Raw genomic sequence first — 25,792 nt, forward strand, 5'->3', positions numbered from 1 at the left:
GAGCCACAGCTCTTTACAGCTGCGCTGCTCTGCTGCAAACAGGAATTTTCAGTGAGATTAATTCAAGGTTTTACTTTGGATGATTTAGCTCGGTGATTTCTGACATTACAGGAGGTTCTTGATATTTGAACTCAACTAAACTAACCTGCGCAGCGTCTCTTCTTCACTGAAACGTTGGAGTCAAACCAGCAGACCGGCTGTGATTACCCAGAATCCTTTTGCTTCCGGTAAAAATCTATCTGAAAAGAGAAGCGGCTGGAAATGTTTGTTGCAGTTCTTTGAAGAGGGGGAAAAAAAATGCTCCCGGGCGTCTTTATTGCTGTTTTTTTTAATCAAGTCTAACATTTTATCGATCTCAGCAAGAGGCATTTCATAAAGCAGCAGGAAGGAGCAGGCAGCCAGTGGGAAGCCTGAGCCGCGCTCGCTGCCGTGTTCTCGGCGTCGCCATTAGAGCGCTAGCTGCAGCGTTCTGTGTGCTGTTTGTGTCATTTGTTCTGTGTGAAGGCCCACGTGTTATCTTTATAATTAACAAATGTAATCAGAAGTCTGGCTGAAAGGTTTGGTTGTGTGGCGACGCCATCAGCCCTGCGGCACCTCTGTCTCCGCTTGTCTCATTAGATGGGAGACAATTTTCCTGACATTACTCAGTCTATATTAGCATCTCCATCCCTGTCTGGAGAAATAATCAGAATCATGGCTTAAAGGCTTGCTCCTCCTGCATGCTGGAATGTTGGTGAGCATCTCTTCCATGTAATGAGCCGCATAGACGGATGACTTTCAATATTCCGTTGCATTAATTATGCTGACAAATTGAAAGCTCAAGTGATAATGCAGGGCCTTATTCCACTAACTAACATCTTAACTGCACCCAGCTCAGCGAGCTTGGGCCTAAGCTGTCATCTCATAAAGCTTTTTGCTTCATCACAGCCTTAATTCATCTTTCAACCTTGTGCTAAAACAGGACCGCTACAGTAACACAAAGATACCACTCAGGGATCAGAATCAGCGGAACGACACAAGCGGGTGTGCTCATAATGCTGATAACTGAATTTCCAAAAAGCTTCAGAAAAGGATTAAGTTCTTATTAAAACTAATCATTTCCTGTCAGTCACAGCTCGTGCGGGGCTGTTATTTAATGCCATTAGTCACCATAAGGCTGCTGTTTACAAAAAATGTAGATCGCTGAGGAGAGCGTCATTTATTCCTGACTGACTCAGAAGCTCCATTATTCAGTAAAAATGCCTTTTCTAATAATTCAGCAGTTTTATTTATACCGTCCAAAATTCCGAACACTGCCTCTGTGGGCCTGGCAGTCGGCTCCCGGTATGAGTCTGTCCCCAGACATTGGAGTGACTAGAGGGAAAAGCAGCCAAGAGCCACTGCCAGTGTCTTCAAACATGTAAGAAAGAGAGCAGAATAATCACAGGATTTACAGGTGATCTCTAGTCTGACTAGATTAGGAGATGACAATGACAAATGCTAATGCAGGAGGAAGATCACGTCTTGCCAAGTTGCTCCAAAGACAGATTTACATCTGTTGTCCAACAGGGAGCGGTGCTGCATGGACACCGTGTGTGGTGGTTAATCAGGTTTTGGACGGCTGCTTTGTGTGAAGGAGAAAGTGTGTGTTTTTACCTACTTTAGAAACAGACAGACATCGGAGAAAATAAGCCCAGTGCTGCCTCGTTGCAATTATTATTTATATATGAAAAATCCCCACATTTATGAATTTATGCAGGTAGGATTTTGGATGTTTTATAACCTAGAAGATTATAAAAGAAGACAAACCAACTTTTGATGAGTAGAATTATTTAAAACATCCCTGGCATGAATGCAGCACTTCCATCCATCAGAACAAACTTCAAACTGAAGAACAACCTGTAATAAACATAGTGATGATAATGGAAGCATCCTTAATGATCACTGGCAGCATAACAGGAATCGGCAACAACTGTAGCGATGACGTCATCCCAATGTGCCACTTGTGGTGCGTTTAAATGCAGAACACAGCAATCAGACATTCTGCCCTTGTAGCTCTCTTGACATGGCCTGTGTGTAACCACATGCTAATGATAATATAAGCAACAATACTGCTAACAGATGATTGGACGTTCTATTCCTCACTCCAGGCGACTTTGCTGCTTCATGTGCTTTGACCAAGCTGGTGTGGAGGAGGAATAAACAGGTTTCCTTCCAGATGAGAGGAATTCTGAAACGAGACATGCACACATGCTCAGGATTTTCCTGAGATTAAAGAATCAACTATATTTATCCCCCTTCCCCAGAGTCAAGCCTACCTATGTTTGATGCAGTCTTAGTGCATATAATGTTCATGATTATAATAAAGGGAAGGCTGTTTGAAGTTTCTCCTGCTTTAAATAAATCATTTCTTTTCCATTTAAGGATCTCAGTCTGTTTCATTATCTTTATTTTTGGTGACTGCGCAGGGATCATGTGCACATCCTCTCTGGTAGCTGTTTTTTATAGAGTTGGTCATTCAACAATCATAAAATTGTAAAACCCCACCTTAACACACACACACACACACACATACATCCATATACTCATATAGATATAATGCATTCTCCAGCCCTGTACTGTAACCCTAATCATTACAACCAACCCTAAACCCTAATCTAACCCCAACCTGAAAGCAAACCCTGAATCCTCAAACAGACTTTGTAATTATGAGGACCAGCCAAAATGTCCTCACTTTCCAAAAATGTCCTCACTTTGCTATTAGAAAATGCTGGTACTCAGTGCATTGAAAGTATATATTGACACACACACTGTTCACTCACACACTCACAAGTCTCCTTCCAAGCATGTTTTTGGACTGTTGAAAACTTAAGAACCTGGAGAGAAAACACAGACATGCACGGGGAGAAAATGCATTCTTCCTGAAGAATGTGCTAAACACTGTAAAACCTCTCCACTCCATGCTTCTTCTCTTATTTTCCAATACACCAAGTGGCCCACCATATGCTCATGTGGGTAAATATAAGAAACTTTCAGGGTTTTTGAAAGTTAAATACTAATTATAGGATTTCCTGTTAATGTCAGACCTCGTACTTGTCTTTAGAATTTTAAGGAGGAGTCATCATCAGGTATTGATCAGCAGCAGGTGAATGTTGGATGGGCAGAAACAGACAGACAGACAGACAGACAGACAGACAGACAGACGACAGACAGACAGACAGACAGACAGACAGACAGACAGACAGACAGACAGACAGAAGTCACAATCGACAAGGCCAAAGGTTGCAGATATTAGCCTTGAACCAAGTCATAGCAGACACGCACAAAATCATACAGTACATCGAATACTCCATCAATACGTGCGCTGAGCCAAGACGTGAGCTTTAAGCGTCAGCTGCGGAGGGGACGACTGAGGCCTAGCCGACCGTGAGCTGTGCTGCAATGCTGGGTGGGATGAAAAGCATGAAATTAAATAAATTCTGAGGAGATACATGCAGAAGACTGCAGCCACACGCAGTCTGAAATAACTCCTTGATGTGTTTTTCACTCTGACTTGACTTTTTATTCCTGAGGCTGGAACAGCTTGTAATTCAGCCTCTGCAAGTAGTCAGAGGCAACATTTGGGGGTGACCTTTGGTGATCGGCACCGGCACCTTTGATGTGTTTGGAACTGAAGAGAAAAATATGGTTTCTCAGAAACAGAAGGCTGGAATTTGGTAGTAAGGAGGCTGTTTTCAGGGGGAGAGACAACTGTGCAGCTGCTGCTTCTTCACTTCTAAAGACGCTTCATGTAAAGAAACAACTCAATTTTACTGCCCATCCATCCATCCATCCATCCATCCATCCATCCATCCATCCATCCATCCATCCACCCCCCCCCCCCCCCCACCCACACACACACACACATACACACATCCGGAGGTCATCATGGAGCTCCGAAGGCGGCGATACCTGTAAATAAATAGAGAGGGGAGTGGGGGGAGCAGAAAAACTACATAGGAATCAGCATAACTAGTCTGCTTGATGAGGAGGAGGAGAGGAGAGGAGAGAAAACCATGACCCAGTGGGGTGACAGAGGCCTGTCAGGTGATCATGTTTACGGACCCCGGCAGCCTCGGCCTATAACAGCATAGCTAAGATGTGACCTAACGATTAGACGACCCCCTAAGTATGATAATTTGTCTATCTATGATAGTAACTGGAACTACAGAATTAACAACAATAAGCTTTTTCAAAGAGGAAGGTTTTAAGTATGATCTTAAAAGTAGCGATGGAGTCAGCCTCCCGTACCTGGACAGGGAGCTGGTTCCATAGCAGGGGGGCCTGGTAGCTAAATGCTCGGCTCCCCATTCTACTCCTAGAGACTCTGGGAACCACAAGTAGACCAGCATTCTGAGAGCGGAGCGGTCTATTGGGCTGGTAAGGTGTCACTAGCTCCTCCAGGTAGGATGGAGCTAGGCCTCTGAGGACCTTGTAGGTCAAAAGAAGGGTTTTTAAAATTATTCTAAATTTAACGGGCAGCCAATGAAGAGATGCTATTACAGGAGTTATGTGATCTCTTTTGTCAATACCTGTCAGAACTCTGGCTGCAGAATTTTGGATCAGCTGGAGGCTTCTTAAAGAGTTGTTTGAACACCCTGATAATAAAAAAATTACAATAGTCCAGCCTGGAAGGAACAAATGCATGGACTAACTTTTCAGCATCATGCCGCATCAGTAGTTTCCTGATATTTGTGATGTTCCTCAGGTGAAAAAAGGCACTTCTAGAGACTAATTTAATGTGTGAGTTGAAGGAGAGATTGTGATCAAAAGTTACTCCTAGATTCCTCACAGAGAGACTAAATGTTAATGAGATACCATCTAGAGTGATCATGTGATCTAATCTATCCCTGAGAGGTTCAGGACCAAACACCATGACCTCAGTTTTTCCTGGGTTAAGGAGGAGGAAATTTGAAGACATCCAGGACTTTATGTCTTTAAGACAGGTCTGGAGCTTCACTAACTTCTCTGTCTCCTCTGGTTTCATGGATAAATAAAGCTGGGTGTCATCAGCATAACAATGAAAATTCATCCCATGCTGCCGAATAATGTTCCCTAAGGGAAGCATGTACAAGGTGAAGAGGATTGGTCCAAGTACAGAACCTTGAGGAACTCCATGGCTAACCCTACTGTATGAGGAGGGAACACCATGGACATGAGCAAACTGGTATCTAACAGATAAATGTGATCTAAACCAGTCTCGTGCTGTCCCTTTAATCCCAATCACATGTTCCAGTCTATGTAACAGGATGCTGTGATCAACTGTATCAAAAGCAGCACTGAGGTCCAGCAGAACCAGCATAGAGACCAGTCCATGATCTGAAGCTATGAGAAGATCATTAGTAACTTTAAGAAGTGCTGTTTCTGTGCTGTGATGAGCTCTAAAGCCTGACTGAAACATCTCAAACAGGCTGTTCCTCTGCAGGTGCTCCAGTAACTGAGTCACCACCACCTTCTCAAGAACTTTAGAGATAAAAGGAAGGTTGGATATCGGCCTATAGTTTACTAACACATCAGGATCCAGTGAAGTTTTTTTAAGCAACGGCTTAATCACTGCCACCTTGTAGGACCGGGGTCCATAACCTGACACTAAAGAACCATTGATCTGGTCCAGGATAGAACTGCCTATCAACGGTAAAACATCCTTCAACAGGTGTGTTGGGATGGGATCTAAGAGATACGTGGTGGACTTTGATTTCTGAATTAGCGATGACACCTCAGAAAAATATATAGGGCTGAAGGAGTTTAAGGACTCGTTGGAGACCCTGTATGTTCCCACAGTCAGCACATCTGGTGATGGTCCAGTTGTTGGGATAACCTGGTTAGCTTTCTCTCTGATAGCTAGAACTTTATCAGTTAAGAAGCTCATGAAGTCTTCACCACTAATCCATCCATCCATCCATCCATCCATCCATCCATCCATCCATCCATCCATCCATCCATCCATCCATCCATCCATCCATCCATCCATCCATCCATCCATCCATCCATCCATCCATCCATTTGCTTTGGTAACAAAAAAGTTAATGAGGGCTTATTTTTCCCCAGATTCATCATGCTGCGTCCTAAACAAGTGAGAGAATGAAGAATAAATATTTATTTTCTGGGAAGTCGTTTGCTTTCGCAAACAACACTTTCCATTATTTTAGGTGATGGATGCCGCGTTATTTCATAAACTGCAGATGGCTGCTAAAAACCACAAACCTTCTTTCTGTAAAATGTCAGCGTTTCCAAGCACAGGAGGAAAAACAACTTCTGCTCATGATTGACAGCCATGGTATTTTAAAGTTAGACTTTTAACGCCGTGATTGCACGGTTTAGAGTCCTCGGCGGTGCTCAAAAAATTCCTAACGTGACAAAAAATTGGTAGAAAACAAAGAGATAACACGGAGCAATTAGGTTTTTTCGGCTGTTGTGCTAGAGCAAACTCTTTTCAGCTTCTCTTAAGCGTGACAGACGGTGATGCGTTTTAACGGCGTCGAGGCTGCTGATGGGCTGCGACATCTCACACAGTGGCTGTCTGGTTCTCCTGTGCGTGGTCGTGAATGTCAATCTGCAGCACTCCCCCACACTCACACAGTGGCTACCAGTGCTGCTGCGCTAATTAGCCAATCCTCTTGAGTAGCTGAGTCCTCCCAATGGCATCTGTGCCAAACAGAATTATTAAAGAAGGAGCGGGGAGGAGTTGGGCCTCCTCTGCAGAGGAGCGAACATCCAGGTTCAGTTTAGCATTCACTTCATTGCCCTCTGGCAAGGGGATCCAGCACTGTGATAAATATTAACTCCTGCTTACATCTGCTACACTACGCCTTTTTTTTTACCCCAACCTAATGAAAATTTCATGTGAATCGCATAATTCTAATTCTTTATTTAAATGAGCAATGTCTGAGGAGCAGAAACGATATGTGACTCAGTTGTGGATTCTGATGCTGGGTCTCAATATTTAAAGTGGCATGTGTGCATGTTAGTGTGCATGTGTGTGTGTGTGGGTGTAGGGGGGGTGTCCTTTTGGCTTATAAATTGATTAATCTTCTACTCCAATTATTATTTTTTTAAATCTAATAATCATTTTGCTTTCCCCTCTGCAGTGATTGGCCTTCCTCACATCCTGTCTTTTGGCATTCCATCAGTTCTGATGGCTTATTTGCTGATTTGTTTATATATTAATGAATTCATTTGCCCCCTCAATCCAATTTCAAATGACATTTCTTATCGAGCTGCAGTGGATGACCTTTGAAAACGGAACATTTCCTGCTGGAGATGTGAATGCAGTCCCTCTGCTTAAACAACGCATGCTCTATTACACATAATAACATGTGACAAGCTTCACTTAAGCTCATTATTTAATGAGTTTTATCCCAGTGTAAAAAAGTCAAAAGGCTCTATGGTGTTCCGTGCACACCAGTCAGAGAACCCTCCTTTACCAGCTCGGTGTTTTGAGCATTGTGTTGCCATGGAAACGTACAACATGCATTCATGGCAACACTGTTAAAGGTGAACATATCATATATAAATCATATATAATGTATAAAAAATTAGACTTTATCAGACAGGCAGGCAGGCAGGCAGGCAGGCAGGCAGGCAGGCAGGCAGGCAGACAGACAGACAGACAGATGTAGGTTCCTTCAACATGTTAACTGAAATTTGGCCCCTGCACCCTCCCTGAGACCCCAAAAGGGGTAAAGCGGTGAAGAAAAAGTAGTTCAAATGTGTGACGATGCACGCCGTGACATCATCACGGCTGTGGATGTGTGTCTGCAGACGCGTCTCAGATGATTTGATAAAACCCGGCATGAAGGATGATGTCAATCCTGGCAAAGACAGACGTGGAAGTTACACTTACGCATCATTCTGATGCAACTGCTGCAATTCGTTCTTGCTGTCCTCTTGGGGAGTGTGCACGTGCATGAGTACATGCAAGGGTGAGTGGTTGTCACCGACCATGTTTCTAATCTAGGGGGAGCTAAAGGCAGGCCTGAAATACACGTCTGAACATTAAACAAGGCAACAATATTAGACTTACAACAGTGGCACGTTGGGGCAACAAATGCATGCTAGGAAATTAAAACTTAAAACATAAAACACAGACTTTTTTCCTGGTTGGATGGAAGCTAGAGCTGATGGAGCTTCTTTCAACCTCCTGGTTTTAAACAGCAAAATATCTCTCTCTTTAATTTTAAACCTGACCCCCTCCCCCAGTCCTGGTAGGATGCATCCATCGGCGTCTGTCATTGCGCTGAAGCTTAGCACAGGTTTCTGTAGTTTCTGAAGACTGTCGGGAGTTTGGAGGTAAACTCCCGAGCATCTGACCCTCTCAGCGACGCTGTGGTGCAGCATTCCATGTCGTTGGTCTGTTTGAAGCGTGTCTGTTTTGTAGTCCTCCGTTGGAGGGTGTGAAGTTGACGATCTGTGGTAAATGTGTCTATTTTGAGGCCTGTGATTTGACAGATGTGTTCAGCATCCGTGTTCAGCATGACTGAAGCTGTTTAATGGCTCACCTTCCCCTCTCTCTCCCGCACGCTCCAGCAGGATGTATTCTCCTCATATATTATACAGTCCCAGAGGGACTTAAGGCTGTTTTTCATCGGCAGGTGAAACTTCACGCAGCATTTTTAAACGCTCCGCTAACACACCTACTGTTTTCTGAGCCGAGGTGCGTTTGCACAAACATACATTTCAAGGTGAAAATGAGATTCAAACCAGCAACTCCATGCAAACATGTTGGATGTGAGCAACCTTGCAGGAAGTTAGGAAAAAAGGAGCAACACCTTGTTGCCATGGTGACACTTCTGGTTACGACTGAATCTATTAGGGCCCACGTAAAAATTAACATCCAGAGGTGTGAGGGAGGGTGTGTGTGGGAGTGTATATGTGTAGAGAATTTCTCAACATCTTACTAGTGTGAATTGTAGCTTGTCTTAATATCACGTTATTAGATCGGACCGTTTGACGCGTCGCTGAATCGGCGATTGGTGGTTTCTCAATCAATCAATCAATTTTTATTTATATAGCGTCTTTTACAATAAAAATTGTTTCTAGGCGCTTTCCAGAATCCCAGGGCCTGACCCCAGACAAGCAACAGCGGCAAGGAAATACTCCCCTTTAACAGGAAGAAACCTTGAGCAGGACCAGGCTCATGTAGGGGGACCCTCCTGCTGATGGGGGGCTGGGTAGGAAGGTAGGAGAAGGAGGGAGGACAGGTAGAGGAGAGAATAGGTAGCCGAGGAGAGGAGGGGAGGGGACGAGAGGAGAGGAGACGAGACGAGACGAGACGAGAGCAGAGGTAGAGGAGAGAGTAGGCACACATACTCCACAGAGTACATACTGTATAGAGTACATACATTCTGTCAGAGACGTATAGGATGACAATAATCTGAAGGAGCCACTGTTAATGTATATTTGTGTTGTTTGGAGATGTGGCAGGATTTGATGCTTCTTGGGGCCAGAGTGGATTTATTTCCTACAACCTCGACACACGCACATGTCCATCAGACACATATATTTTTTTATATTTAAACCTAATCAAAGTTTCTAGCCAAATCACTTATTTGTCTTTTATTGAGTTAGCTGAGCCCTGAAGCGCCACACGGCCATGCTGGGTTTCATTTCTTCATCACTAGTAGTTATTTTCAGCCATCAGTGCAGGCCTCGTCCCCATCTTCAGTTTACTTTAATGTCTCCAAAAAAAAAAACGCAATAAAAATGATGCAGAGTAATTTCAATACCTTATTATTTTGATCATCAAAAAGGTGCTCATAATTCCTTTTCTCTGATTCTCTTTCCTCTGCAGAAACCTGTCAAAGAATCCTCTCACCACGCTGTCATGGCAGCTCTTCCAGAACCTCCAACTCGCCGAGCTGTAAGTCTGATGCTTCATCACACTCCGCATCTCTCTCTCTCCCTCCCTCTCTGTCTCTGTCATTGGCTTTTGTTTGTATTTCCCTACATCAATTTATCACCGCACCCTAAGTGCTATATCTCCCTCTATACGAATTGTCTTCGCTGCATACCATTTTAATTCCCGTCTTTGTTGTGCAAAACCTCTCATTTGTCTGAACGTGCTGCAAAAGACTGAACCTATAGGCGGCTTGATGCTGCTGCTTGATCCTATAAGTCATTTGTTGACTCAATTAATGTTCACAAAGGAAATGTAATGGCCTGCATACAAGGAGTCCAACCCTATTTTCCTCTTTGTCATGAATATTTTAGTGATGAGTGTGCTTATGAAATGAGTTTGCCATTTCGCTACCAAGGAGACGAGTGCAACGCCGACCTGCTTGTGATTCACACGTCAGCACACCTGTCGACTTTGTCCATCATTTGAACCTTGGCGCTGCGCTTCCTGCACCTACAGGCCAGCAAAGTGGAGGCAGAGAAGGGCAGGAGGCTATTTCAAACCTCCTTATTGTTCTATTTTCAGAGGTAGAAGCAGGGCAGGTCCTGAGAGAGCGCCACACTCTGTTGATCAGTGTGAACGCCCCTTCTCGCATCAATAGTCAGTCAGAGAGGATCCTGCACCATAAAATGCCCAGTGGTGTGTGTGTTTTTTTTTATTTAAACATTGTGGTACCCCTGTGGGTCTCCAGGTGCATTTCTTGGTGTGAAAAGTGGCTTTTCTCCTGACATTGGGCTTTTATTACTATCTCTGAAAATCTCAAGGCACTTCGTGCTTTATCTGATGCTCTCATCGGGATCCGCTGCGCTAGCAGGAACTGCAGGATCAGCACCTGTTCCCATCATCCCTGCATAGTTTGCACCTCAGCCTGGACCTCGTACCAGTGTTCCACAAGTGTCATCTCAACGCGTGCCTTCCTCCCAGGCAGATGTGCTGTAAATCCCTCATTATACATGTTATATTCCTGTGAATGTCTTTCCTCTCTGGACTGTAGACGTTCCGCACTGGCTAAACCGTGATATGTTCTTTTTTCACCCAAAAAAACTCCTAGCGATCAGTAGAAGGTATTAAAATTGATACTTTTGTGGCTGAACAAAAAGCTTCTGCTGTTTGCTGTGTGCTAATTTTCTAACTGCCGGAGTGTGCTGAAGGCAGTGATGTGGCCAAGTCAGGTTTTCATTAATATCACTGGCGAGGCTGGCTGATTTTCAAATCTTGAGCCCAGTACATTCATCACCAGGCGGATTCATTTCTCATTACAGCAAACTCAATTAAACTGGTTTTCTTCTTCTAACAGACAGATATGTGAAGCTGCCTTTCCAGAAAGTGGTAAAGCTCAGTTCTGCTGACCTTGGTATGATTTGAAATGGTAAATAGTGACCTGACTTGCATTTCCACCCCAGGACGCTTAAGCTAGATAGAAATTGCTACATCAGCGGCAGTCACGTAATACCAGTTTCGCTGGTCAATAAATTGAAGAACATGACAGTAAACCTCTGAAATTGGAATAAAAAGTCATACAAATGTCATCTTCATCTAGCAAAGACCAACAGTGGCATCAGCAATAACAAAAATGGGACGAACATGCAGGCATGCCCACAAAAAAACTTTGTTTGGACCATTTAACACACTCCCTTAGACACCCAGCCAATGTGGATGAGGATGTGCGCTCTTTGCTCCATAAGGAGAACATAAATATGTCTTTTACCAGCAAAGTGAGGACATTTCTGGGATGTAAGGACATTTGTTTGGTCCTCACAACAACCTTCAAACACACCTTTTTGGGTTTACATTAAAGGTACCTACAGGGAACCGAGCCCGGCCCATAACCACCTCCCTGGTCCCCCAATGGTTGAATCTCCATCCAACCATCCTCCAAAATATGCCACTTTATTTCATAATGTTTATTTACGTCAATCCTCTTGTTTGCATTTTTGTACTTTAAAAGTTATCAAGTTAAAAAAGAACAAATGGAGCATTTTTAGAGTGTTTGTGTGTGTTTAAACATAAGAAAGAAAAATAATATGTGCTCCTAAAACAACATTTCTACTTGGGTTGAAAATGACTTTAGTTGGTTTTTCCAAACGTGGCCATTTTACAAGGATGTGACAAATAGTGATTAGTGACATCACGTCACCTACTGGGAAATCACTGCATTCCTTTTTAGACAAGGGCGCTTTGGGGAAATTAAAATGACTCCCTCGGTTGACACAACTCACTAAAGTTCATTGCTATTTGTTCTTAAGCCGCAGTTTTCTATGAGTACAAATGGCATCTTTGTTGTTCTACATGAAGAGCAGGGCCGGGATGATGTCATGCTTCCTGCTGAATACTGATGAGGAGTGAGGCTTAGCGTCTATCGCATTTGGCGTGTTTGGTTAAGAGGTGTCAGTTGGAGTGGCGTGGCGGCAGAGACGGGGGCCGAGGCTTTATGCAAGAAGGAAGCCGTGTGGAATCAGCCCTCGCTAATGGGAATTGAGTCACTCTATCATGGGCAGAGTCTGCAACATGGCTCCAACATTATTACCTTCTTCACTGCATCAGTGTGCTAATTTAAACCATTTTCACTCACTGAGCGTCAATCATTCAGTCATGCCAAACTGAGCATCCTGACCAACTGCCTGTCTTTATTAGGAAACAGCTACATTCACAATCAGTAAAAAACACTCCCGCGCTGCTCAATCATGCTTATATCACATCAAAAGTGCACCCTAATGAAAAGAAATTCCCGGACATGATGAAATTGAAGCAAAGACTCAAGACATTTAAGATCCCCGCCCCATCATTCCCCTTATTGACATGTTATTTCCTTTAACAAACAAATGGATTTGCTAATTAAAATCAAACCCAGGACAAATCCAGCCATTTTGACAAGACTCCAGGTCAACGTAGGAGCAAGTGTTTCTCGTCGCTGGATGTGAAGTCTCTGTGCTTCTGCTCTTATCAGATCTTGGAACTGTGAAGTTGCTTTGTTTTGCAGGTTGGTTGCAAAGATATCTTACACTCCCCGCAATATCTTAATATCGGTGACAATGACGCGGCTATCAGTGGAATCTTAATAATCTGGAGTCCTTTGTGGCTCCTGTGAAAAGGCTCTAACGTCATATCAAAACCTTTACAATGGAAGTCTGCTCTGCGCTGCCTCTGGATGAGACTAACATAATCGGCTCTGCCTCTTTGTCAGTTTGCCCTTTAGCTGAAGAACTGCAGCCCGTCCAATCAGAAGCCTGAGAAAGGCGGCAGAGTTGAATTGGGCAGCTAAATGCTAAATCTGTGGCTGAGGCTCTCAGTGGTGATGTTAACTGGAGATTATAGGAAGCAGACTTAGTGGCAGTCAACGATACCGCCGTCTTGGAGGAAGAGCATAATGTCTGGAACACAAAAAGAGGGAGAGATTCTCTTCTCTTCTTTTGCAGTGGAAGCAATCAGCCCGAGGCAATGTGCATCCCCAATCCCTTTATTCTGTCCGTGCTTCTTTAATCCGAGCTCTCTGGAAAGCAGGGGCTGGCCGACGCAAACTCAAACATTTACGCCTCTCAGTGCAAAATGGATTTTTCTTTGAATGTGGATGAAATGTGACTAGATCAAACGTGTGATCCTAGATCAAATATGACTGCCAGTCATATCTTCTAATATGACTGCCAGTGCATTAGGCTAAATTAAACATTCATTTTTCCCTCCCAAGGTTTCCTGACAGGTAAATTACTCAATTCGATCCATTTCATTAGTGCCCAACAGCATTTAGGCCAAACTTTAAGTCAAACGCGTGACATTTTCTTTGACACTGCAAACTTCAAAGGACGACATATAAGTGGAAAGAGAGCATTCAAATGGTAAATATAGAAGAAAAGACGGGATTATGAGAATAAATGGCCCAGATATTTGGAGGTCAGCGGCTGAAAACACTGACTGTCATGCATGGTGAAACTGACAATAACTGGCAAATGTCCAAAATGTCACCTTTGAAACATTTGTACCAATGTGCGATTCTGGTGCAGCAGGCATGTGGGAGCAAAGCTGGGGTGTCAGGATCAGACAGTGTTTAGCTGAGGAAGAGAAGCTGGAGCAGTTCAACGGCAGTGGCAGAACAAAGTGCAAAGAGGGACACCGCCGTAGCCGCGGGAGTAACAGGATCTGGAGGATCAGGAACAGTGACAGCCTGCGTTTGACCCAGGTCAACGATGTCCACATACCTCTCAGCATCAGGCTTCAGCAGTGTCAGAGGTTTGCCCTTTCTTGAGCATTTTTATTAAAAAAAAAACAAAAAAAAGCCCTAACTAATGCTACTGGCCAATAAACTAGATGTGAAAAGTCATCAAAATGAATATAAACTCATCTGCTGACGAACTCCTTCCTCCAAGATGTCATAAGATGTAGAAATGTTGTTTAAAACAAACCATAATGAACAATAGAAATATGATAGCGATGGAGAAACTACCATTAAATTAGAGTTGTTCCCCATTTAACAGCAACAGCAGGAAATAGCCCAACAGAGGAAGAAACACATGCAGGGGGGACGAGGCCTATAGATGAAGACAGAGGCAGTGAGATTGAATAGAGTCATTTCTTTATCACAAAGGCAGTAGTTTTGGTCACATTAGCTTTGATCGGCCGATCTGGTAATATTTGATTATGCAGAGCATCCTTTAATGCGGGGGAACATCGGCTGAGAGTAGAACAGGAGGATGATAGGCCCTGAGCTTCTTAGAATTCAACTTTAGTCTTCCCTTATCTCTGCCACTGCAGCTTTTACCTGACTCCACATACTCAAGCAAGTGCTCATAATTTACAACTAAATACAAAGGACGGCTCCTCCGAATGTCTCTGGGCTTCCCTGTAGTGCAGCTTATTCGCCTGTATAGTCTTTGAGTGCGACTGACTCAGTTTTTGGAGAAGTTGGCGCTGTGGCACCACAATGAGGTTCACTTGAAGGGGTTCAGATATTTTTATTTCCTGTCACTGGCGCAACATCCCGGATTTAATCAAAGAGCTGCCTCGACAACAACATCAAAAAAGCTGCTTCTTTGCAAAAAGAAAAGAGAAATATTTGAATGTCAAGCAGTCGTCATTTACGGCAGGATAATGAGTGCACTTAACTGCAGGAGCTGTGATATAAAGCTTTAAAGATTCTAGTATTTGTAAAGTCAAAAATGACATGTCTAGACCAAATACAGCTGGTGTTTACATCTACTTCATGCGTGCCATGAAAGGCAGCACTGATGTGCTATATAACGATCATTTTGCAAATTATTTCATCATCCAGAGAAAAGTGTGTTTGTATTAATTGAGTACAGCCAAGGGACGGAGCGCTCAAAGATCAGCAAACACCTTTGCTGTTTTCCGTGGAGCTTCCACACCTTCGACAGGACGGTGAAAGGCGGTGAGTGCTTGAATGAGCGTGCTTTCTGATGTAGAGGAGCTGCAGAAGACATGGTTTTAGAGGGGGGTCGGGGGGTTATGGTGAATTGGTAGGATAGTGCATTTTGTTTTTCTTTTCTTGTTTGCTTTTGGTGCAGAGGAGCTTCAGTGGTAAAGTGGTGAGATGATATTGGCTTTATGGGACTCAAGTAAAAAGTAAAAATCCAATTTGTCTTTATAAAGTTTGCCATCTGTAATACATTTAAATTTCAAGTAAATGCAAAGCAATTTCAGGGTTTATTGGGATAACTAACCAGGAATGCAATACTAGAATTTAATAAATAGCTTGACATGCTTCAAATATAAGCATTAGGGAGGCTTTTGTAATAAGTCCAGTGTTTCTGTTCAGCCAGTGCAATATTATCCCAGAAATACCAGATAAATGTGGCGGAAAGTCAAGAGTGCTGTATCTACTAATAAAGTAGGTACTGTAAAGGCATAAGACACTATTGGAAATGAAATACACACATTAAACAGGCACCAATGAGCAGGATAAAGACCTCAGAGTTTGAAACCTTAGCTCTTTTTATTGCTCTTCAGAGATCTGCTGTTCATTTGTTTAGCTGAATCTATTTTAATGCTCATTTTAGATTACGGTGACGTCATTTACTCGTGTTTCTCTGGTGGATAGCATGTAGACTCTACATGCTAGGATAGCATGTAGAGTCTACATGCTATCCACCATTCCACCCTTATTTTATCACTGTAGCCTCCGATTCCACACATCACTGTAGTCGTCCAGCGTGGTTGGACGGCCCTCCTGGCTCAAAGACGTGACTTCCACATGTTTTTATTCATTTATAAGGCCCTCACTGGCAAACTTCCAAACTGCATCTCTTCATTAACTGTTGAGTCCACAAACACTTACATCAGCTGCTCAAGTGAGTGGCTGCAACTGAAAAAAAGCCCCAAATCTCTACTGAGCTGGGGAGATCTGCCTTCTTTTCTTGCCTCATGAGTTTAAATAAAGGTATTGAATGAGTGAATAACTTATTCCGGTGTCCGGCGCTGCTGCGTGCAGGGTTGGTGTTATGCCTTGTGCACCCAGCTGAGGCCGCTTCAGTTTGGTTAGCCTGACTCTTTACCCTGAACAGATGACAGAATGTCAGTCACTTGCTTTAAGAGAAGCCAATTTGAGGGTCTGAAAGCTGGAATAAAACTGTGATCAGTGAGGGTTTCTCCGATACTCTTAGGCACAGCTCTGCTGGGTTGCATTAAAGGTGACAAACAGCACAAAGAGATGCTCAACTGCACGACGCAAAGGCAAAGCAGCGGGGATTCAACACACCCGCTGCCTAAAATAATGCCTGACGACATATAAAAGGACAAAGCGCAGCTCTGAAACCTGTGATCTGCCAATTCCCAACTGAAGGCCATGACAACCTTTCCAGGAATTAAGAAAAAACGAAAATAGAAGAATGTGATCATTAGCTCTCCTCTGGAGAGGCGGGGGTGGAGGGGGGGGCGGATTGTTAGCAGGCTTCAAGCAAACATAATCTTTGCTCTTTTCACGGCTTCAGAAGCCTTTCAGGTGAGGGGTGAAAAGTCTTTGTTGCTTTAAACAGTCCAATTGACCCTTCGCTGGACCTTTATGGATTAATATGACTTGGATGAATGAAAACCTACATGGAGAATGCATTTTTATCCATTTTATAGCCTGTTGTATAGAAATGTAGCTCTGTATCAGTGCAGCAGGAACGCTGAACGTCCCTGAGAGCTACTGGTTTGATAATACACCAATGTGGTGGTTCTCATTAAGAATTAGCATAATTTTAGTGTGAGAAAGGACAACCTGGACCATCTGTGTTAGTGAGCATTGATCTCCTGTGGTTCAGCTCATCCAGCGTTAAATTAAAAGTTCTGTGCATGCAGGAAGCCGACCTCTTCTGCAGCACGCGATTTCATTATCCTCTATGCTTTCATTCATTCACTGGACGTGCACAACAGTAGCGAACGACCATTGTGTGATGGTTCATGTTTGTGTGTCTGTGTGTGTGTGTGTTGGTGCCATTTCTGTAACTGTTCCATATTTGCTGCAATTTAAATTTGTTCCTTTTTATTCTGTATGGCTGGAAATTGTGATACTGAAACAAATGAAGAGCACTTTTTAATGCTTCTTTCATCTTCAAGTGATGCGCCGTTAAAAGGGAAGGGATCTGTGTAACCGGCAGCATGCAGGGTTAGCGTGACGCTGCCGCTGCATCAAAGCTGTACCTGCTCTACTATCAGATCCAGTGAGCACCTGATAATAAGCCCGATCCACCCGAGGAAATCTATTCTCATTACTTAAAATGTGGCACATTGGAGGCATACATTATTCATGCATTCCGCAATATCAATATTGACCTCTGTCAAGGACGGTTGGATGGGCATTCGTCTTGACAGAATCAGCCAAGCCCAGCCTCCAAATTGGACATATGCAAAATGCAAATTGGGCGTATCGTGCAGAACAATGCAGCTGCCCACGATGAGAATGCTGAGAAACGCATGCTCAGAGGAGCCTAATGGTACCTGTCTGCCTTAACACAGCTCCTGACCTTTCACCTTCCGACATTTGAACACGGGCATGCAGCCTTTTGTTAGTTTCCTGTTTCATCTCCGTGTGCCAATAAATCCAACTTCAACAAAAGCTACCTGTCATATACAGCAATAAGCAGCACTAATGAGCAGGGACAGTTGACCTTTTAATCCTACTAAAGATTTTCACAGCTTCCAGCCTGGTTCTGCTAATGGGAGAAAGCTATACTCTGTGACTGTTAAAGCTAAATGCAGCAGACCCAGAGCATCCTCCAGTTGCATCTTCTTGACATTATCAGCCATGTCTGTGCTATGCAGTTTACCGATATGTTTTATGAATGCATGTGTTTATTAAGCATCGGTTTCCTCCGGATTTCAAAGGTGCCCGCTTGGACTGTTCTCATTGTTGATGGTGTTGGTGTGTCTGTGGGTTCCAGGCGTCTGGATGGCGTGGTGTTTGAATGTGGCTGCAATATCCGCTGGATCCAGTTGTGGATGCAGAGAGGAGAAGCCGGGCTGCACACACAAGAGCTGTACTGCAAGAACGAAGACTCCCAGATACGCCTGCACAACATGTACATCCAGAAATGTGGTAAGAGCAGGAAGACGGGGAGGGGGCGGGTGTGTGCGTGCGTGTGTGTGTGTGTGAACTGCATTAAAAGAGGACAGAAGAAAGGAATCAGCTGAGGGAAGATGGGAGATTCCGAAAGTAGGTGAGCAAATGAGTGAAGGCTGATGGAAATAAGACAAGGAAAGGTCTGAAGAAGAACGGAAAGGGTTAAAGGTGAAATGGAGGGAAAGGAGGAGGCGCGGGAAGGCGTACGGAGGCGGGAGGACGGGGGTGTGTGACAGGGTTCACGGGGTGAATCTGATGTGAGGAGCTGCGTGTTGATTCTGACAGACGCTGGAGACTCTGCAGTGTTATCTCCTGGTGGTGACTCATCCTTGTGACATTGTGTGCGTGTGTGTGTGTGTGTGTGTGTGTGTGTGGGGGGGGGGGGGGGGGGGGGGTGTAGGGTGTGCGTGTATGTAGGGTGTGGGTGGGTGGGCGTGCCCTATTTCTTTCAATGCACTGATTCTCTTACACTAATAGAAGTGAAAATGTAATTTTGTGTGAAAATACATACAACCAGCATTGATTTAAGCACCTTGAGTGTCTGTGTGTGTGTCTGCGCACGTGTGTTTTCCAGACTTACCTGAAATAAGTGTGAGCCATGGCAGCGTGTTGGTGACCGAGGGCGACAATGTGACCGTGAGCTGCAATGGATCTGGACTACCTCTGCCTGATGTGGACTGGACTATCAGCGGCCTGCGCTCCATTAACACACACATGGTGAAATACGCACACACAAACACACGCGCACACACTCCGGTGAAAACAGCTGTTGGCATTATGCTTAATTAGCTTGACAGCATTTGTGACACTGAGAGAAACAACCATTAGTGGTTAGCTATTAGCCTCCCCAAGCTGTGTGATGTCACTGAGGACTAACACTGTTATCAGTGTCAGAATTCCCTTTTGGTTATTTTGGCAATAGCTGGACTTATTTTTACATTTCAGCAGCCAAATGAGGGCAAAAAAAGAAAGCGCGGACCATCTTTTGAACAGACCTTAAAGCCAGTGCTTTTGTTTAATTCCACATCTGCCTTTTTGCGTCACGATAAAGTGATCCATCGAAATCAGGCCATATAGGGAAATTAAAGGAATTATTTTTCCTCTTATACAAAAAAAAAATCATTCAAGCATTTTGTGGGGCGAATGTTTGTTTTAATAAGCGTGAACTGGCCAAAGTGACTGGAAATGGAGCTCTTGGGAGGTGCAGGAAAGTCCAATTTGAAGTGAAATAAACGACTCCAGACAGTAAACAGCAGCCTGATTCAGTGCGCTTCAGTGGGAATACAAGTTCCTGGCACTCCTCTTTAATTAGTGTAATGTTAGAATATTTCCATATGTGATGTCGCAGCAGCACATTTATAAGCATAAATCATTGCAAACAGTCAAAACAAATTCAGATTCCTAAAGAGCTTCTGAAAGAACGCTGATGAACCTCAATCCACGTAACAGCCAATGCGCCTCGAAGAAAATGCATTTACTGGTAGTTTTATTTGCCGTCGGCTTGTTTCGCTCCCCTGAATGTGATGTATATTTAAAAATGTTTGGGTTGTTTCTTTAAAGCTCATGTTGATGCGCAAACATGCAATTATGGTCTGACTTATTCACATATGAAGAACAAGGCTTTAATCTGCTTTGCTGCTCCCAGATTAGCTGTGCAGCATAGGTTACCCCTGATCAAAATAAGCTACTTTAGGAAGACTGAGAGGCCCGGGCTGAACCCGCAGCGTGCCAGCTAAAGCACTAATCTGGCTCCCTGAGACAGGCCCAAGGGATGCTGCAGCAATAACAACGGCAGAGATAAACAGCAGGAGGAAGAGAAATGCAGTTTGGGAAGCTGCTATGTGATGGCATTTGTCAGCCATGCCTTTAATGCTCAAAGTCACCTTACAAATGGAAGTTAGTGCAGCCTCAGGGTTGATGTTTTTAGCGATAATGTAGCTCATCAGGATGAGTAAAGTGGAAGGTACCGCGGCCGACGGAAGGCACCGGGGGACGCGTAAACATCCTACGCTCTCCCGTCTGGCTGAAAGTAGCAAGCAGGCGGAGCACCCAAAGACTGAGTGTGCACGTTCCCCTTCAGGCCACGGCGATCTCCATCAGACAGAAGTCCGGCTCCCATTCATATATGTTCTCTTTTGTGTGTCTCCTCCCTCCTCTCCTGCTCTAGTCTGATATCCACCCCACCACCCATTCCATCAACCTGACCCTGTTCAACATCAGCAGAGATGACAACAACTATCAGCTGACCTGCATCGCAGAGAACGTGGTTGGGATGACCAACGCCTCCGTGCAGCTCAACGTCCAGTGTGAGTGGGATTTCCATCTCGGAACATTCGCATACCGCACCGTTCCTTCCCATTGTCCTTTGCTCCTTTGATGGCTGTCATCATTTCAATTGAATTTCCAGGAAACCAAAAAAAGTTTAATAGAAATGTCAGTTAGCTTAAGATCCATGATTGCAGAAATGTTCTCCCTCCTGTAGCAGAGGTCCGTTCATCAGTTTAAGCTTTATTAAAAAGAGAGACAAAGAGAAAAGAACTCACCACCACCTCAGAAGGGTGATCCTGGAGGACAATCACCTTTAGGTTGTCAGAGAGCCACACGTGTTTAATTCCACTCAAACGATTCTTCATAAACACAAGCAAAGTACACAGAATGAAGCTCTGCAGGTTCAGCAGATGCTCTTTTACTTCTCTTTTAGAATTCTCTTTCCTTTGATATTAAATAAAAACAAAACCTGCAGAAGAATGTCCTAATATATAACACCAATATTTTATTGTTTGGTTGAATTTTAAGGAAACATGGATTAAGCTGTTCCATATTTATTAAATATTAAATTTAATTAGTTGAGAGGAACGCTGTGAATTATCTTTACATTTGCATTTTTTTTCTGCTCAGCATCGTTTACCTTTTCAGGATTTGTATCATGAAATTCTCTAACTTTAACTGCATGTTTTGTTTTGTTCTATTCCATGGAAAGTGGTATTAGAGGATAAAAAGTGATTACAGCTCCAACAAAACACCATATCTGTATCTTCCAGCCAACAGTTGTGCTTCAGGCATGTTTCACACACAACTGCTTTAAGAGGCCATAAAAGGTGTTTTCACTACATCTGCTGATTTGAATCAAAACCCACGATTCCTGCGCTGTTCTTCCCTTTGATTGCTATCGACGTAAGGAGGAAGTTCAGCGGTTTCTAGCTGGGAAGGTGCTAAGCAGAGGTTTGAAATAAATCAGGAATCCAGCGTTCCCAGCAGAGCGCCTGAGACAATGTGATGAGTGTAGCGCTGTCACAGAGAACTGGCCATGAAAAGTGTATTATTCCTAACTGCGGAGCTTCATCCAGATCAATACACAAGCGCACTAGGAGAAAATGTTACGGGAAGATGGATGGATTTTATTTTTGGAGGTTTGCCTAGCTGTTTTTTTCATTCTGTACAACTTATTTTACACCTCTAATGGAGAGAATGTGAACCACTGGAGCTGATCAGGACTAATCCAGAACAATTCCTACTGTAAATATTCATACAAACACACATAGAAACCCTAAATAGCAACGACAATAAGGGTAAAAAGTCAGATATTGGAATTGAAATTTGGTTTCCCAATAGTCTTCCAAGGATTTTCACTTACAGCCATTTTAAAATATCATGTAGAGTGAAAAAGGACCGTTACAGCGAGTTACACTTTTAGAGCACTCAGATTCTCTAAATGTTGTGTCCTCACGTAGGACGACAGTAATCGCGTAGGATTGGGTGAACACACAACACAAACATGATCATCAAACATCAGACCTCTGGCCTAGAAGGCTTCAGGTGTTTGAATGAAAGCTTTTCCATTATATTGTTTTGTTGTTTCTTTTCAATTTTCGTGACAACCGAGCAGGTAATAGCTCCGATGTCAACCTCCCCTCGGTCATCAGCCCGTTCATTATTTTGTGAGGCGTTAATCCATGTCCTTCATCTGCTGTCAACCCGCTGGCTTTGAAGACGGATCAGCTCTAAAGCACATAGCTGCACCTCTGTGACTGGACTGTCAACACTGAAGAGCTAAAGCTAGCAATCACGCCAGTCCGTCAGTTAGCTATATCACACATTTAATCAAAGTCTTCTTTAAAATGAGATCATTTTGAAAAGTAGTTTTACGAAAGGATTAGTAGAAGTCAAGGCACGTCCAGTGCCCACTGAACTGGCACCAATTAAATCAATACAGTGTTTCTTCATTGATGAGTATGGAACATCCAACCCAACCTTTTTGGACTCTATGTTGAGACTAAAAGATGCATTTTCTTTACCAACTCCTTAAATCGGGGTTTTGGCTTCAGAGGGTCTTCCTGCCGCTTCTTTCAAATCAGTTGCAGAACCAGCTCCATTAGCTTCACCTCGCAAATGTGCGTACGTGTAAAATCAGCAGCCAAAATCAGCGGCTATTCAGGAAATTAGTGGCCAAGTGTCAACATATTAAATACACTGTTTGGATGCGGACTGATGATACTTTAGCCTCGCTGAAGTCCAAGGACTGCGCAAGTCACTGTTGTTTATGGCAGTAAGAAGGATTCAGACTGGAATTTGTCAGAGAATAAGAGAAAAACCTCTTTTGCCAGCAGAACATCCAAATTAAGCAGGTACATTTAGGATGCAATGAGATGTTGAGAGTGAAATTGATGAAGACAATTAAGACAATTGAACAGTGTAGACCATCCTGCAGCCCTCCAGCTCTCCGGCAAGAAAAGCTATGGGAGGATGAGCGGGTGATATATAACCTTACGCTGTAATAGAGCAATGATCTCAATGTTCCTGTAATATCCCTGAATCACAGCTCATCCACAGGTTTGTCCCAGGGATTAGCCTCAGGCAGAAATGGGACAGACTATATATCCAAAGACAACATTTATCAATGGGGACATTATTCTTTTTGTAGCAAACTCACCGATGTAGCGGACAATCTATTGTGCCTGTTTGTAATGCATCACTGTGCCGATTTGTCATCAGTTCAGAACCTCCTACTGGAGCAGAGCAGCTGTGCGCCGCGACGCAATGACTGATTGACGTTGTGGCATCTGGTCACATGGGCAGTGTATGGATTACGTATCTCCAGACTTTTTGTCTTTTTCTTTTTGTTGACATTGTCTGCTGGTGTTCTAAATTAACTTATTAATTTTTCACCACATGCTCTGATGGTAATTACATTTCCCTTCCCGGACCTGCCTATTGTCTCTGGAAACGTTTTTAAAAAAAAAAAGCTCGAACTGCTGTTCTGATTAGAGAGTAATGTGACTGACAGCAAAATTACCAGCCGTCAAATAACATTCTCTGCATTCAAAGCCATCGTCCCTGTTTTTAGTCAATTTGTAATTATTGGAATGCAAATTCTACAAACCATTGTCCCACTGCTGCCTGAACAATAGCGGCTCTACAACGCTGTAGACTCCTGAGTTTTTTTCTCCTTTTGGTCCTAAAGTTTGATGTAGCGTCTTTTTGTTAGGAACAAAGTCCTTGCTGATGTTGAAAATCCTGTTCCCTGGGAATAATAGCTGCTATTATCAGCAGAGAAAAGACGTGTTTGACTCGAGCTTGTGCCATTGTGCAACTTGTTACCTGTTAAATCATTAGACCAATTGAGTCATATTATTGTCCAGATGAGGCCCCAGTCAGCCTTTCTTCTCCTTGTCAGAAGCTAGTTGACTTAAACTTTGCCTGGCTTTGGAAGTTAAAATCTTGCGACAAACTGCCTAAAGAACCCAGGACACAAGCCACTTCCATTCTACAGAAACCCCCAGTGATGTCCCACATCAACACAGGTCCTTCCGGCAGTATGAACGGGTTGTCATTCCATCCTGGGTCAAATGGCCCCGCGAGCGACCTGAGAAATTTGGAGTGCGAAAGGCGTCGATGATGTTGACGTCCCTGCCTGAGCGTCTCCAGCGTCCTCCGCTGTGTTGTCAATCCCCGCTGGCAATGCCCAACAAAAAGGGACGACCACCCAGGAGTGGAGGACACAGACAGTGTCACAATCTCGCACTCGCTGTTTTTGCAAATGTACCATGCTGACCCTCACCGCTGTGGAAAGTTGAAGCAAACTGCCGTAATACTGCAAATAATAGATATAAATACAAATGTTAAATAATGTGACAACTGCAAGTGCACTCGCTTGCTCGTTATTATCCATCAGGTGTTACACAGAAATCAGGGTTGATCCACTTTAAAAAATCCTGCATCAAAGTGCTTATTTCAGTGTGAAAGCGATAGTTAAGTAATTGTAGACTGTTGTAAACCCGGCAGGATTCTAGTGTTAATGTGTGTTTTGAATAACATTACTACAAATTAAAGTAATGGGGGGGGCAAAACTGAGATTATATTTGTATTAAAATGGGGCTTTGTATTACTGGGGCTTCAAAGACCCGCCTCCACACTCATGAATGTGTGTACATTTAGATTTGAGTGCCATTATTTCAGTGAGTGGAATTTAAAATCTATCGGCATATTCTTCGATCTGCACATTCTGGGGTAATGTCTGAAACTAATCTGCGTGTTTTGGGAAGTGGAGGCTGATGTAATCGCTGATTTAATTCAACGGAGCTATGGGGCGAAAACCGAAACTTCAAGACTGTAGAATATCTCCCAGTTTAGGCTCAGAGAGATGCTGATTCGGCAGTATTCGGGCCGCTGACGCTCTGCCCTTCCGCTTGACTGGAGCTGCTCAGGAACAAGAGAACGTGCTTGGTTTTAGAACAAATGGTTTGAGTTCCACATCTGGGGCCAGTCCGGAGGGATGTGTCGCCTGACCTGCCACTGCTGGCGCTGATGTCATGTCTGGAGTCAGGTCAGAACACGGTGTTTGAAACGGGCCGCGAGTGTTGGCGCAAGATAACATTACCCAACGTGCTTTTGTTTTCCGTGTTCTTTGTGATCGAGCGGATGTATTTATCAAAACCTGGCGTGTGCGTGTGCGGCATGAGGACGCGGTCGTGCCGACGGTGCCGCGCGCTGATGTGTATTGTGTTGAGTGAGACTGGGCTGACAGCAGCGCTGTGGGGAAAATGGATCTGTCCCCAACTGTCCATCAGTGACAGAACTTCAATCTTTTTCCTCTGTCTTTAGGCTGCAGATACACACCTCCCTCACTATGGGCCAATCGTCCTCCCTCATCTTCTTTTTGTCTCCCTTCTTTCTTCTGCAGCTCAGAATCCACAGCTCAGTGCACACCTCCACACCACTGCTCTCACACATGCACGTGCCTCAGCTTTTTAGTTGAACTGAATGACTTTATTGTCACTATTGTCTGGCAGGGACAATATCGCTCAAGCGGTTTCTGAAAAATGACAGCT

At 43.8% G+C, this 25,792-nt stretch overlaps 1 protein-coding gene and 1 long non-coding RNA gene across 4 annotated transcripts in view; one reads left to right on the top strand and one right to left on the bottom strand.

Moving 5' to 3' along the window:
- The window catches only part of ntrk3b (neurotrophic tyrosine kinase, receptor, type 3b), a 131,214-nt gene that overhangs the window by 45,009 nt on the left and 60,413 nt on the right, over window positions 1–25,792 (top strand). For all 3 annotated transcript variants that reach the window (XM_057016324.1, XM_057016317.1, XM_057016332.1), the window contains exons 4-7: window positions 9,809–9,877; window positions 18,286–18,440; window positions 19,039–19,181; window positions 20,632–20,770. In XM_057016324.1, coding sequence (XP_056872304.1) covers window positions 9,809–9,877; window positions 18,286–18,440; window positions 19,039–19,181; window positions 20,632–20,770 — 506 coding nt within the window. The remainder of the gene's footprint in view (window positions 1–9,808; window positions 9,878–18,285; window positions 18,441–19,038; window positions 19,182–20,631; window positions 20,771–25,792) is intronic.
- Window positions 1,793–6,514, bottom strand: LOC130515823 (uncharacterized). Its single transcript, XR_008947273.1, has 2 exons — window positions 6,223–6,514; window positions 1,793–2,209 (listed from the first exon to the last, which is right to left on the bottom strand). It is a non-coding gene; the product is annotated as an uncharacterized LOC130515823 (long non-coding RNA).

The sequence above is a fragment of the Takifugu flavidus genome, chromosome 2, assembly GCF_003711565.1.
Source record: "Takifugu flavidus isolate HTHZ2018 chromosome 2, ASM371156v2, whole genome shotgun sequence".
NCBI classification, from domain to species: domain Eukaryota; kingdom Metazoa; phylum Chordata; class Actinopteri; order Tetraodontiformes; family Tetraodontidae; genus Takifugu; species Takifugu flavidus.